Source organism: Anguilla rostrata, chromosome 5 (genome assembly GCF_018555375.3).
Source record: "Anguilla rostrata isolate EN2019 chromosome 5, ASM1855537v3, whole genome shotgun sequence".
NCBI classification, from domain to species: Eukaryota; Metazoa; Chordata; class Actinopteri; order Anguilliformes; family Anguillidae; genus Anguilla; species Anguilla rostrata.
In genome coordinates this window covers 58,355,530-58,371,343 of record NC_057937.1, presented here as the reverse complement: position 1 = coordinate 58,371,343, position 15,814 = coordinate 58,355,530, and the positions used below count along the sequence as shown (strand labels likewise).

Here is a 15,814-nt window from a genome sequence, read left to right as displayed (position 1 = left end):
AGGTTTAGGACAGGTGTGATGGGACAGGTGCGGGACAGGTCTGATGGGACAGGTGTGATCAGGTGCGGGACAGGTCTGATGGGACAGGTCTGATGGGACAGGTGTGATCAGGTGTGGGACAGGTCAGACTGCAGAATGGCGGCTGCGTGCCTGTGTGCGCAGCTGGAGGATGAGGGTCTGCTGCTCGCTGTCTCGGCTGCGCAGTCGGTCCTGCAGCTGAGCCTTCTCCTCCTGCGCAGGGCTGTGACAGCCTGTCAGTCTCTGCACCGCCGGGCCTGACCGACTGTCTGTGAGATGCTGGCTAGCCCCTGCAGAGAGAGACACGCACACACACACAGACGTATCACATACACAGATACATATCACATACACAGATACAAATCACATACACAGAGACGTATCACACACACAGATACATATCACATACACAGAGACATATCACATACACAGATACATGTCACATACACAGATACAAATCACATGCACAGACATATCACATACACAGACATGTCACATACACACACACGCAAACACAAAGAAATGACTGCCGACTTGTACGGTGCGACTTGCACTGCGTGACTCGTGCCGTTCGCCGGCTGATTTGGGGAATAAATATTCGCCCCAGGCTCCGCTGCGGGCCACTGACATGTCAGCACGTGCTGCGGGGACTACCCCGACAGTTGACAGGGATTTCGGCACACCCCTGGACAGAAAGACCCGGAGGGCGAGCGGCACCTCCCTCCTGACGCGCTGACAGAATCGCACGAGCAGACAGCTGATTCACAGGACCACAAAGGAAACAAGTCCTGGCAGTGCTCCTGTGGCCATTCCCCATCAAGAATGCTTTAATCCTCACCCCAAAGAATTTCAATTCTCTCAAAATCAGTTTTTTTGTTTGTCAGTACTGTCATAATCAGCATTATGATTTAGTCACACAGGGTTATGAACTTCATCACTGAGTTTAAGACACAACTACATTTCAAAGAGACGGACGACGACTTGCGTCTTAAAACCCTGAATGTAAACATGCGGGGTTTCGAACCGGGACACTGAAGTTATGACACATGTTTATTGTAACCTTCGAGTAAAACGTTGATGCTGTGGATGCATGTGTAATTTAAAATGACAAAAAAAAAAATACTGTGAAATCCAAATTGCAAGCCTTTAAGGTAAACGCAAATGCAAATCTAAATCCGAATGGAGTCCCAGCCCTGAATTCCCACACCGGCCCCCTGCAGACCCTCGTACCCGTCCCGCGCGCGCTTCGTCGAACCCCCTCCTCACCTGTGGGCGGGGCTCTGTGCAGCTGGGCCTCCCGCTCCCGCAGTACGCCCTGCAGTCTGCGGATCAGCGACGCCCTGTCCCGCAGCTGCTGCAGCTGCTCGCGGTTCTGCTGCAGATGCTGCTCGCGATCCTGCTGCAGACACTGCTGCTCACGGTCCAGCTGCAGACACTGCTGCTCGCGATCCTGCTGCAGACACTGCTGCTCGCGATCCTGCTGCAGACACTGCTGCTCACGGTCCAGCTGCAGACACTGCTGCTCACGATCCTGCTCTAGCCGCTGCTCGCGGTTTTGCTGCAGACGCTGCAGCTGCAGCTGCCGTCCGGCCTCTTGGCCGCGCAGACGGGCTTGGAACTCGCACACTTTCTCCTGAAGGGTCTGTGGAGAAGGGGGGCGGAGACAGCAAGCGTCAATCACAATTAAAAAAAAATAAACAAATAAAAATCACAAATAATAAGGGAATGGCCTGCTTACCACATGGTCCAACTTTGAAAACAGAAAATTGGGACCAATACTACGCCCCCAAAATGGCAAAGAGTGATCTGATAACAACAGAGACCTGTGCCTCTCAGTTAGGACCATGAGATAAACTGACCCAGTTTCTACAAGGTCCTAGGAGGTTCAAGGGGGGGGGACCCAAACTGAGCTCTGGGTCACGTTAAGGACTCAAGCTAAGCTGATTTTATAAAATCCTGGGATTGGCTAAGGCAGTACTCAATAGCACAAGGAACTAAAGCCGCGTTTCCACCGCAGGAACTATACCCCGGAACTAGGAACCTTTTGAGGAACTCAGTGCGTTTCCACCGCAGGAACTAGGGTCTAAATGTAGTTCTGGGGGCTTTGTTTTACCCCCCAAAACGTTCCTGCTCGGGGGGTAGTACTTTCCGAAAGTACAGGAACCTTTTGGGTGGAGCTTGCAGCGCTGAACATTTCTGATTGGTCGAGTACTCGTAGCATTTGTGTTGTATTTATTTTCCGCCATTACCCGCCATGTTTGAAAATATGCAGCGGCAAACCAATTTATTTTCATAATAACTTCAAATCAAACTTGTATGTTATGCGGCGCAGTAGCCTACTTTTGGTTATAGCCTGTCAACGTCTTGGAATTATAACGTGTGCTCTTCTGTTCTTTTCTTGCTTTAGTATTCGTTTTATAAAATGCTAAGCATTCGTGCTGGGACAGCATATTACGTAGGCTACCAAAACATTCAAACGGATTAATTCGGTTGCTGAATATTTTCTTCCGGATTTTCTGTTAGCCCGTTGTAATTGACTCAAAACGTTTGATACAGTTATGTGAGGTATGCGGTAGTTCTGCATAATTAACATTGGTGATACAGTACAAGCAAACTGGAAATCACCTTCCGCACTTTTTATCCGGGTAAAATAACAGGTTAATTCTAGTAATCTTCCCTTTAGCTTTTTCAGACTGCCGTAATTTTACTCAATTTTACTGCCATTTTTCAATTCCACGAAAAGACCAGGAAGACTATGGGCTCATTTATGGTGCATGGTTCGCATCTGGAGGGCACACTTCGCTGCTCGGCTAGCAGTAACTTCGAAGGAAAGCAAACGGTGGCTGTACCACTACTAATTTACATTTTCACGCAAATCCGAGTTTTCGTTCTATTCTTGTCATTTTGCGATTAGCCTATATGGAATTGACGACGAGAAAGTAATAAAACAGCAAATTGTTTACAACTTGTGCATGTTTTCTGCTGTTAATGAATGTGTTTGAGAGGATATATGAAAATCAATAAATACAAAAGTAACCATATATAGTCATTGTTGGTAACCCGTTGTATATATGTGGAATAAACCCCTCCGGGCTGTCCCGGTTATTAGAAAATAATGTAGGCTACTTCGGTGGTAGTATGGGGTTACAGAATAAATCATGACAGATGGACCGACGACAACGTCAGTGGGCTAATTTGCCTAATCTTCGCGGTACTTTAGACCCCGGTGGAAACGCAGACAACCATTGGCTGAAGGAACCTTTTAGTTCCTGGTAAAGTAGTTCCTGGGACTGAAAGTTCCGGGTAATTTTGGTGGAAACGCGGCTTAAGACTCAACCATAAAAAAATGTAATGTGAATTACACATGATGCCATCCAGGAGCATGACCAGGTGACTTTCTGCCGAGGAACGTCAAGGCAAAGAGAGAAAAATAAAAAGGAACAAAGAGAGAGAAAGAAAAGGAGTGAAAGAGACAAAGAGAAAGGGAGAAACACAGACACGATGATATGTTGAGTGACATTGTGAAGTCATGTGACACAGAGAATCCAAAATGCATGTCAGAGGTTCCCTCAGGGGGTGCTATTGTGAGGTCACAAGTGTGTGAGACAAAGGTCACATGGTGCGTTTGGCCCAATCAGGCCCTCTTTGACAGTCAGCATACCTGTGAATGGGAATGCTGAGGTAGGCAGACCTGATACTCGGGTCAGAGGGCTTAAACTACTAAATATAAACACAGCCTAAATTTTCCTGCTGAACTGTCATTTTCTCAACTGATATCAAACATCAGCGCACCTTTACTTCAGAAAAAAACAATGAAGAAGAAGAAAAACCCCTTAGACACGAGACTGTCGGCTGTCGCACAATAAAATTTTAAAAATTGACAGTTGGTCGGGTCTACTCGCTGTATGAGAGGCTACACTGTACCTTTAACAGGGAGTACAGCTTAGACCGTGATTAATGGAGTGAAGTAGGACCACAGTCTGCTATCTTGCCCAAACTGAACGTGGGCTCTGATTCATGCCTGTCTAAGACGTAAAGTCAGGATCCGCCTGTACAGGTTGTTGGGACGTGTGTCTGTACAGTTGGTTGGGTGTGATTTGAATCTGCCCTGGTGGGTGTAGGTGGGGACCTTCGCTGTTGCAGAGATACTGCCTCAAGGACAAATGTTGACTTGAATTGATGGCAATTGGCAACTTGAGCAGAAGAATGAAACTCTGTGCATGTCTATAATTAAACACAAACATCGGCCCAAATCCAGCGAGAAACATTTTACTCAGAGGTGAGCAGACATGTAAACTGTTGGTATGGCAACAGGAGGTTGAGGTAAGGAACTTAAGCTAGTGATGTCACCGTTAGCTTTCCCAGCCCTGTGGAGTCCTCACAAACATGCCACAGAGACCTCACACACACACGCATGCACACACACACACACATATGCCCATAACTACACACACAGATCTCACACAAAAAAAACACACACACACAGACACAGACCTCTCACATGCGCACACACACACACACACACACGCCCATACCCACACACACACACACACACACACACAAACCACACGGCTGGAGGACCGCTGGCTGACCAGAACGCTGACGCAGGGGCACACACGCACTCACTAATGGCATTAAAACTCTGGGAAAAGGACTGAGGTTCTGCCCAGCGCCTGTGTGGGGGTTGGGAGGGGGCTGCAGGGATTTGGGAACACAAAGTCACAAGACTGGATTTTCACCACTTAAAATGCAGTGCCAGGAACAGCAAGAGCGTGTGTGTGTGCGCGCGCGTGTGTGTGTGTACATTTTCCTCTCGTGACTCACCTGTATAAGAAGCTGTTGGTCACCTGTACTGCTGGTATCAGTGAGGTCGGAGGTCACACAGTGGCGTGGGAAGACTGAATTCTGCAGTGAGAGGAAGGAGCTCTCCTCCTCAGCCTCACTCAAGAAATCCACTGAGCTCGCTGTGGAGACAGAACAGTGCTTTACACGCATGTACATGCACACACACACACACACACACGTGCCTCAAACACACACACAGTCTCACACAAACACACACACACTCACACGTGCCTCAAACACACACACAGTCTCACACACGCACGTGCCTCAAACATACACACACACACACACTCTGTGTGTTTCTGTGTGATCGTTCTGGGTCTGGTAGATTGATATATCTCAGGAGATTTGGTGAAGGTTGTATCTGTGAAGTGCATGTAGGTGAAACCCCTCATCCTCTGTCATGCAGCTAATGTATATGCCATCCCTGTAGTGTTTCAGCTTTACACCAGACTTACACCAGCTTTACACCAGACTTACACCAGCTTTACACCAGATTTACACCAGCTTTACACCAACCTTACACCAGCTTTAAACCAGCATTACACCAGGCTAATACCAGCTTTACACCAGACTTACACCAGCTTTACACTAGATTTACACCAGCTTTACACCAACCTTACACCAGCTTTAAACCAGCGTTACACCAGGCTAACACCAGCTTTACACCAGACTTAAACCAGCTTTACACCAGACTTACACCAGCTTTACACCAGGCTTACACCAGCTTTACACCAGGCTTACACCAGCTTTACAGCAGGCCTCCATAACCTCCCAGATGCCTGCAGCAGGGCTTGGAGCCCTCAGTTCTTTCCCACACCAGTGCTATGCGGGTCTGTCCCCGTCTCTCACAATCAGACCGTGAGTAAGATAACATCCCCAGAGACGGGCCCGCAGCCGCCTGCCTGCAGTGTTAATGGCTGATGTATTAACCCCAGGTGAGGCAGGCCGCGTTGGCTTAAGCCTCATTCCCGCCAAACAGGTAAGGGAGAAGCCTGTGGGAGCCGAGCGGCTGAACTGGAGTCAGAACACAGGCTCTGTGGTTCAATAACCCACCTGTGACTACAGCACCTATCACTCACCCCCCATTAACACCAAGCAAGCCCTGCATACGTACGCTGAACCCAACACAACCGCATGTCCAACACAACCACACATCCAACACAACTAGCCCTGAGCACTAACCCCAACACAAACGCACATCCAAAACAACTAGCCCTGAGCACTAATCCCAACACAACCGCACGTCCAACACAACCGCACGTCCAACACAACCACACATCCAACACAACCACACATCCAACACAACTAGCCCTGTGCTAACCCCAACACAACCGCACATCCAACACAACCGCACATCCAACACAACTAGCCCTGTGCTAACCCCAACACAACCGCACATCCAACACAACCGCACATCCAACACAACGACACATCCAACACAACTAGCCCTGTGCTAACCCCAACACAACCGCACATCCAACACAACTAGCCCTGAGCACTAATCCCAACACAAACGCACATCCAACACAACCGCACATCCAACACAACTAGCCCTGTGCTAACCCCAACACAACCGCACATCCAGCACAACTAGCCCTGTGCTAACCCTAACACAACCACACACCCAAAACAACTAGCCCTGAGCACTAACCCCAACACAACCACACATCCAACACAACTAGCCCTGTGCTAACCCCAACACAACCGCACATCCAGCACAACCACACACCAACACAACTAGCCCTGAGCACTAACCCCAACACAAACACACATCCAACACAACTAGCCCTGTGCTAACCCCAACACAACCGCACATCCAACACAACTAGCCCTGAGCATTAACCCCCAACACAACCGCACATCTCACATCCTACATAACTACCCCCAAAAACAGCCACACATCCTGAGCACCCGGCTCCACATTAACCCAACCATATCCTACACAACTAGCTGCCTTAACCCAACCGTACCTTCAGTACAACACAACCATACCTTCAGTACACCTGGCTCCACATCCGTACCTCCTGTACCGCTGAGCGTAGATCCCCCCCCCCGCGCACCATCCAAACTGCGCAGACACAATCACTGCTCCCCACTCCACTCACCTGCAGCCCAGCAGCGACCGAGAGGACCGGCGTCAGCCAATAACAATAGAGCCAGTGTTTGAGAGCCCGAGTCATGACTCTCTCTGTTCCATGGCGACAGAACAGACTGGCTTCACTGTAACAGCACCTCCTGTTAACTCCTGTGCCTGTCTCTCCCGAAACACGTCCAGCTCAGACTGCGCTGCCTGTCTCCTTCCTGCTCTCTCTCCCTCTCCCTCCCTCCCGCTTTCTCTCTCTCTCTCTCCCTTCCTCTCTCTCTCCCCCCCCCCACCCTGCAGGAAGTCTCCCTCTCAGTAATCTCAAAAATGCGGCAACACTGGATTTCTCACCAGCAGCCACCCCGCCTCCCCTCCCCCCCATGTGACACTCACCGTCCAATGAGACGTCTTTCTTCCAGAGCTCCTGAAAACAAGGGGCGTGGCCGAGGTCCCAGGTCTTGCGCGTGCTGAACATGACCGCCGGGTGGAGGAGTGCGCTGGAGCGCCGAGCCGGCTGGAGGGAGGGAGGGAGAGAGGGAGGGGGAGAGAGGGGGAGAGGGACAGAGAGAGAAAGAGGGAGAGGGGGAGAGAAGAAGAGAGAAGAGTAAGAGAGGGAGAGAGGGAGCACGAACTGCACATGCATGCATGTAAATACACATACATAAACACACGCACGCACGCACATACCATACATACACACGCACACGCACACGCACACGCACACGCACACGCACACGCACACGCACACGCACACGCACACGCACACGCACACGCACACGCACACTCACACTCACACTCACACTCACACTCACACTCACACTCACACTCACACACACTCACACTCACAGTGCCTGTGTGACCCGGTGCGATACGCTCAGCACTTCCACGTTCCCAGCACGTATAAACCTGACAGCCGAAGGCCAGACTTCCTCAGATGCTTACAGTTCCTGCTCAGCATCGTTTAATCAGGTTAGTCTCAGTGAACAGCCTTCCTGATGAACAGCCTTCCTGAAGAACAGCGTTCCTGAAGAACAGCCAGCGTACAGCAGGTGGCCTCTAGAGACTCTCTGATATGACTGCACATCAATGCCAAACATTCCTAAAAGCAACCTACTTTATCATCCACACTAGTAGACACTCTTGTCAAATAAACTGTACACAATATAGTTCGGTAGACATAATAGATTAATTTCTTATTTTGAATGCAAGTTTATTATTATTTTTTTAAGATATGGCTCCTCAAATAATTGCAAATGCAAGACTTGCGGAAGGCAACAACAAACAAAAAAAACATTCTGAGGTTAAATGCATTTTCCAGAAGAGGGCGCCATTGCAAGGACTGACCGACTCAAGACTGACAGTCTCCCTGTCAGTACAGCAACAGCAGTATTGAAAGACTATGAGAAATCCACAGAAAAAGCACATTCACAGAAACATTACGACCACCATGTAAATTAAACTGTGTCTAAAATGTGTTGTACGTTTGTGACACCACCTGGACCAAAGCACTGTGTGAGCTTCTCCATGGCCAGACCACATTATGTGGGTGAGGGAGAGAAGGGAGGAGTAGAACCTGGACAATCAGGCTTAGCCTCCATCCTCCCCCCCCCCACCAACCCTAAACCTAACTCCCACACACACAGAAACACAACACATACACATGCACACACACGCTGTGACCAGACATTTGTACTGCTGTCAACAAATTCCTGGAGTAATCTTACTTATCGCTCTCACAGACGGTAAACACTTAGTGAGCGCACACACACACACACACAAACACACACAGACAGCTTGGCAGCCCACTGAAACCCTGCAGGTTCTGGTCAGGCTCTCTGGGAGGGAGTGCGTTTCCCTGTGAAAGTGACGGACGTGACAGTGACTGTGACAGACGCGGCAGAGCGTCCGAGCCGTCTGCACCATCGCTGCTCTAACGAGGTGCAAACTGGGCTAGTAACCGCACGTCTGAGGTGAGAGATTCTGGCATACCACTCACTTGCGCGCACACACACATGCACACATACTCTCACAGACACACACACGCACATACACACACACATACACCGCACATACTCTCTCACACACACACACACACACACACACACACACGCGCACATACACACTCGCTTGCACACACATACACACGCGCGCACATACACACACACACACATACACATACACGCACACACACGGGCGCGCGCACACATGCACACACACACGTACGTTCTGCTTCAACGCTCACTGGGACCAACAAAACGCTGGACAGAGAGAGAGAGTGAGAGAGAGAGAGTGAGAGAGAGACTCAATGAACCGGGGGGAGATTTACGGGTAAATAATCCGATTCCATGGTGACGCACCTCCTGTCTGTCACCGAGCGCTACCACGTACGCATACGCACGCTCAAGAGCGCCAACCCACCGACCGTCATTACCGCCATAAAACTATGATCCCCCAAACGTAGTTACAACCAGCCCTACCGAACATCAACAAAACATAACCTGGGCCCTAACCATAACCCTAACCCTACCTCACGCAACATAACCTGGGCCATAACCCTACCCAGCAACACTACCTCCATTAAACTATAATCCCTCAAACGCAGTTACGACCAGCCCTACCGAACACCAACACAGCATAACCTGGGCCTTTCCAATGGCTGGTAGCATCACCACAACATTGAGAAAATGTTGAGGAAACATTGTGGAAACGTTGAGGAACGTGTGCTTGAGGTTTCGGCAGGTAAAGGATAGTGGCGATGACGATGGGCATGCCATAGCGGGACAGCCTCCCAAATCCAGCATTCGACACCCGCTCACCCCCCCCCCCAACCCCCAACCCCCCCCACACCACTCCGCCCTCGCTCTTACCGCACCTGGAACAGGCCGTCGCGCAAGCCACTCCTGTCCCACCAGGGGAAACCCAGGTCCCGTTCCAGCCAGCCCCTGTTAAAGAGGGACCCCATCCACCCCAACATCCTGAGCGACCCCCCACCTCGTCCCGACCCCCACACTGCACCCGAGGGACCGAACACAGGTGCGTCCCGCTTTCGTATGGGACAACGCTGCCGCACACAACCAGGTCAGCCGCCTCCCCACGGCTAGCCCCGCCCACGGACACTTAAGAGAACTCATTTACCCATAATCCCATAATCCTTTAAGCAGATGCTCCTCTGCTCCACCCTGACTTTGTTCCCCTTTATTTTTGCTCAAGTGACCCCTGTGACATCATCAAACAAAGATAAGCTCCCAGGGGCAACAAGATGTTCATCTCTCATTTTTCAACGGGAGCAATCAATTGCATCGAACAACTCTTGGACAACAAAAATACAATCAATCGCACAGCAAAAATCAATTGCAAAGCAAACCAATTGCTATATATAATTATACATAAAATCTTTCAGAAATGAAATAATAAATATATAAAATATATACATTATTTAGTCTGACTTCACAGCAGTTGAGAACTGCATGTTTTTCCACTGAGACTAGAATATCATGGTATTGTTCTACAGTTCTATTTGGGGTGGGAATGTTGTCATTCCTGGAATTCCTCTCCCCCTCTTTCATTTCATGTTAAATGATAGAGGAGGGGCAGGTGTAGGATCGTATCTCTTCTGCTGGGAAACAGACATGGGGGTGTTTAGCTGTGTTTAGTTCGTAGCACCAGTCGTTTCCATGCCGACTGGAGCGACAGGCTCTACCACCTGACTAGGCCCTCTAACCGGTTACCGTGGGGGAAGTATCCATGGTCCCGAACACACAGGGGATTGTGGGTAAGTTTCAAATCTAACAGTGCGCCCATGGGCTGAGGAGGACAAGGAAGTGAAATGTCTTATCTTTTGGGGGGGGAGGGGGGTCATATAACCTGACCACAATGGGGCTGATGGGATACGTAGTCCGGTTGGTCGTCAAAACACACAAAACGCGTGTCATGCCATTTCACATCTCTGAAATGTTGCGTCCCCTCGTGTACGCTCCCCCTGGCACGAGGTATAACCGAGTTTCAGTTCCCCCCCTTAGCTCTGGGACCGTGTGATGAATTGAGCGGTAAAACCGAATAGAGCTTTACTGTGTTCTGGCACTAAAGCGGCCTCTCGCCTGTGAAATAAAAATAAAAACCCCCACATCGTAAATCCACGAGCGTTATCAGCGTCCTGCAGAGTAAATAATACTCCTGTTCCCTTTGTTGCAAAAAGAAAATACAAAAATAAAATAAGAAAAAAAAACCCTTTCTGCAGCAGCAAGGCCATTCATGGTATCCGATGAGCCCCATCTAAAAATACAGCAGGCTAAGGCTGCACAAGCAGGGCTTATTAAAATTCGAAAAGGGGAAGAAATGAATTCCTCTGCCAAGACATAAAACACACGGCAGTCTCTTCCTGGAGGGGATAATCTGAGGCTGTCATATTCCTGCAGGCATCGGATGACTTATTAGCATCTCATTATATTCCCCCCCCCCCCCCGACATCTCCAGCAGGATGAGGGTATTATTCTAATCCCACGCAGAAGAGGATAGCAGAACCAATACGGCTCCGTACCGCTACAGTGAATCACTGCTAGGGATTCCTATGAACCCCCCCACACACACTCCCCCCCCCCCCACCCCACCACCCCACCCCCCACCCCAAAACCCCTGCCAAAGAACCCGGCTCCTCTTCGAGCAGTGCCCCATTTTCCCTATCAGTCAGCCCCACAGCCCTCCTGCAGATTTCACTCTTTTAGTCACGGGCTGCTATCCTGCCTGTCTAACCACTGCCGTTTCGACATAGCGCATGTGTATGTGAAATGCACACGCATGTATAAGCACACGCAACACACACACACACACAGTCCATTTACACACAAAACAGACACGTGCACACACGCACAGAAAATACACACGCAGACACGCACACACGTGTGCACACACACATAAACACACAGATGCATTCATATGCACACACACACACACGCACACACATACACACGTAGACACACATGCAGCTCATCTCTAGTGTGTTGCTCATCCTCTAGTTGCTGACAGGCTGTTTTGAATCCATGTTGCAGGGAGCAGAGGGGGAATTGGGAGGGAAGGGGAAGGAGGGGTGGGGGGGGACAACAGAAGATGCTGACACTGAAGCATCTCCAAACAAACAGGCTCTAATAGAGCTCTGCAGCAGATCCACTGGGACCTGCAGTGTGTGTGTGTGTGCGTGTGTGCGTCAGTGCGCGTGTGTGTGCGCGCACATTTGGGAGTGAGCGTGTGTGTGTGAGTGTGTGGGAGTGAGCGTGTGTGTGTGTGTGTGTGTGTGTGTGCGCGCCTGTGTGTGTGTGTGTGTGTTTTTGAGCGCACAACGGTGTGCGTACAGTATGAGTACACATGGATAATTTGGCCTCATTAGTGGACGTGTGGCATCTCAGTGTTTTCAAACAAGCGCAGCGTTCCAGCTCAAGAGACACAAGTGAGCTCCGCACCACAGGAGCGTGACATCAGGGGTGCGGGTGAAGGGGATTATGGGTACAGGCATGTGTTCAGGATACAGGCGAGTGGGTTTAGGGGTGCAGGTATTGCGTTCAGGGTAAATACGAGCAGGTTTAGGGGTACAGGCATGTATTAAGGCAGGGGTGTTAAACTGCAGTCCTGGAGGGCCACAGAGTCTGCAGGAATGTTTGGTTTCCTTTCAATCATCAGCCAATCAAGGCCTCGAGAAGGTGGTGTGTGGACTCTTCAGCCAATCAACAAGCTGAATCAATCACTTGTGCTAAAAACACAGAGAGAATCAGCGGACACAGCGGCCCTCCAGGACTGGAGATTGACATCCTTGTATTAAAGGGATACGGATGAACAGATGGACCTTAGGTGCAGGTCAGGGGTACATAGATGAAATCAGGGGTTCAGGGGGGGCAGGTTCCAGGGTACAGGCCCATTAGCTGAGAGGGACAGGTGCTGAAGTTCAGGTGTTCAGCAGGGCGAGCAGGTACGCAGGAAGGGCGAGACACACCCCGGCAGCGAATGACTCGCTGCGTGTGCGATCGAGTTCGGTTTTTTTTGCTCTGACTCATAACCCTCCCTCTGCTGATAACACTGAAACACTCCCTGCTACTCCGTCCCCGGCTGACACGCAGAGAACGGAAATAAACATGTTTATGAGACCAGAGGCGGGGCCGCAGGCGGCTGGTCCCGTAGCGAGCTGGCCAGAGAGAGAGAGAGACGGACACTCAGGTCAGTACCAGGGGCCATTTCTAATGCTCAGACAGCACTTCATCACTGAGCTCTTTACCATCAATTATTCACACAGACAGGACAGGGCAGCGCAGAGACTCGTCCAGCAACACCACCAAATATACCCAACCACCCCCCAAACCGCCCAATCCCCACAACCTCCCCCCACCAAATGCTGAGAGGGGTAGAGGTGGTTAATCGACTGCTGTCCTGAGTCTCTGCCTACAGAACATGAAGCACATGAGAAACCCAATCCCCCCCCAAACTCACATCAAACTCATTATCAACACCGCGGGGTGTTAAAAGCTCTCTCCTCTGTGTTCTCCATTAGACCCGCGCTGGAGGAGTTCTGTCTCACTGACACCTGCTGGGGGCCCATATGCTGAGTCTATAGCTGTGCAGTGGGTTACACTCATACACACACAGACTCACTGCATCAACTCACACACACGCAAACACACGCTGCATCAACTCACACACACACACACACAGACTCAGTACATCAACTCACACACACACACACACATACACATGCACACAGACACACACACACACACACGCACACGCACACGCAAACACACAGACTCACTGCATCAACTCACACACACACAAACACACACACACACACACACGCGCACTCATACACAACACACACACACTCACCCTACGCAACACACACAGACTCCTGCTCACTCCCACAACAACACTGCCCTCAACTCACACACACACACAGACTCACTACATCAACTCACACACATGCGTGCGTGTGCAGACACACACACACACACTCACTATACATCAGCACACACACACACATACACACAGACAGAGACAGGCGTGCGTGCGTGCACGCACACTCACTATATATCAACATACACACACACAGGTGTTGCTGGTCACCAGTAATGGCTGTATGGTACTAAGGCAATCATGTGACAACCGTTGCTCCCCCCTCCCCACATACAAGCACATGCACATTCAAACAATGCACCAAACGGAACGCACAAAAGGAACCATTTCTTCCTGAAACTGTCACATTAAACATTAATCTCAAGGTAAATCGAAGCACCTCTACCCCAGGAGGGGGGGGTAAATAATTTAATTTCAACCTGATTGCAGCATCGATTCCCCGTCAGAGCCAGACGGCAGATTTAATCAGAGAGGAGGAAAAGAGCAGGAGGTGTGGAGTCAGACAGACGGGTACGGCCTGCAGAACGACTCTACCAGCAGCATCCCGTCAAAAGCCCCTCGCACCAGGAACAAAGGATTGTGGGATGCGCGTATGTGTATGCGCGCGCATGGACTGCGCCTGCTGCATGCTCCTCAGCACGTCCTGCAATTTCTGCAGCCGCTGCACATGCTGACATTAGGGAAGCACTTTCAGCAGCAGAAGGAAAAAAAAAAAAAGGACTCATCTCCAGTGAGACCCAGATGAGATGGAACCAGACTGAGGAGAGAACAGGGGAGGGAAGGCTATCCTCCGTCAGCAAGCCACGAAACGCCTGTCGCGTTCCTTTTGTCCTGTCTCTCACTACCTCTTCCTCACTCTTTCCCTCTCCCTCACTGTCTCTCACTCTCTCCGTTCTCTCTTGGTCCCTCCCTCTCTCCCCCTACATCTCTCTATTCTCTCGGTCTCTCCACCTCTCTCCACCAGTCTCTCCATTACTCTCTCCATTTCTCTCCCTCTCTCTCTCTATTCTCTCCCTCTGCCTCCACCTCTCCCCCACCATCCCTCTATTCTCTCTCTCTCCCTCCCTCCCTCTCTCAGCAGGTGGGGGGGGGGGGGTAGTTACTCACCTCTCGGTGTGCGGTTCTGGCTGGCCGTTCATCGCCGCGGTTCCCTGCCTCCCCTCCTCAAATCCAGCGTGCAAACGCACAAACTCACAAACGCTCAAACCCACAAACGTGCAAACGCACACGCCGATCCCTTCACGCCACTGCCGGCCACCGCCGCCTCGCTTGCTCGCTCTCTCTCTCTCTCCGACTCCCCTGCACCGTGCGCTTTCTTCCCGTCTCCTAGCAACGGAGGAATCCGAGCCACAATCGCAGGTCTCCTCGGGAGCCGACACATCCCCCCCCCCCCTCCACCCCCCCCTCCTCTTTACGCCTGTCCCTCCACACTCCCCACACGCACAATAAATAATTTACCCATAAATGAAGACGGGGGCCGAGCTCTCTTATCTCCGCCCCCCTCCTGAAATATTAATCAGAGGGGGGAGGGGGGGGGGGGCAGGGCGGGGCTAGGGTTTCAGGAGAGTGACAGGTCAGTGAGGAGGCAGTCATGCTGAAACCCTTCTACCCCCCACATACCATACTGCCCCAGTACAGGAAACTCTGGGATCTTTAAACTTCGCATGAAACCCTTCCCTGCCCCACATACCATACTGCCCCAGAACAGGAGACTCTGGGATCTTTAAACTTCACATGAAACCCTTCCCTGCCCCACATACCGTACTGCCCCAGTACTGGAGACTCTGGGCTCTTTAAACTTCGCATGGTCATGGGCGACCATGAGCAAGGCCCAAGGTCAGAGTGTTTGAATGATGAAGAGCCTGAGCTGGCTGGTGAAGAGGGAGGCGCAGGATAACGGAGAGGACTGCTTCTGCACAAGCCGTTCCCTCTGTCTGTAAACATGCACACTCCGAGCGCACAACATGCCAACGC

General features: G+C 50.8%; 1 protein-coding gene across 7 annotated transcripts in view; it reads right to left on the bottom strand.

Moving 5' to 3' along the window:
• kifc3 (kinesin family member C3) overlaps positions 1-15,814 on the bottom strand; it is a 47,725-nt gene that overhangs the window by 18,161 nt on the left and 13,750 nt on the right. For 4 of the 7 annotated variants that reach the window (XM_064337361.1, XM_064337357.1, XM_064337356.1 and 1 more), the window contains exons 2-6: positions 7,343-7,463; positions 4,843-4,982; positions 3,381-3,416; positions 1,285-1,660; positions 151-308 (exon numbers count right to left, since the gene is read on the bottom strand). In XM_064337361.1, coding sequence (XP_064193431.1) covers positions 151-308; positions 1,285-1,660; positions 3,381-3,416; positions 4,843-4,982; positions 7,343-7,424 — 792 coding nt within the window. In that variant the 5' untranslated portion in view covers positions 7,425-7,463. Of the gene's footprint in view, positions 1-150; positions 309-1,284; positions 1,661-3,380; positions 3,417-4,842; positions 4,983-7,342; positions 7,464-9,821; positions 9,936-15,814 lie in introns of those variants that run through there. The other 3 variants (XM_064337358.1, XM_064337363.1, XM_064337360.1) reach the window with 2 other exon arrangements.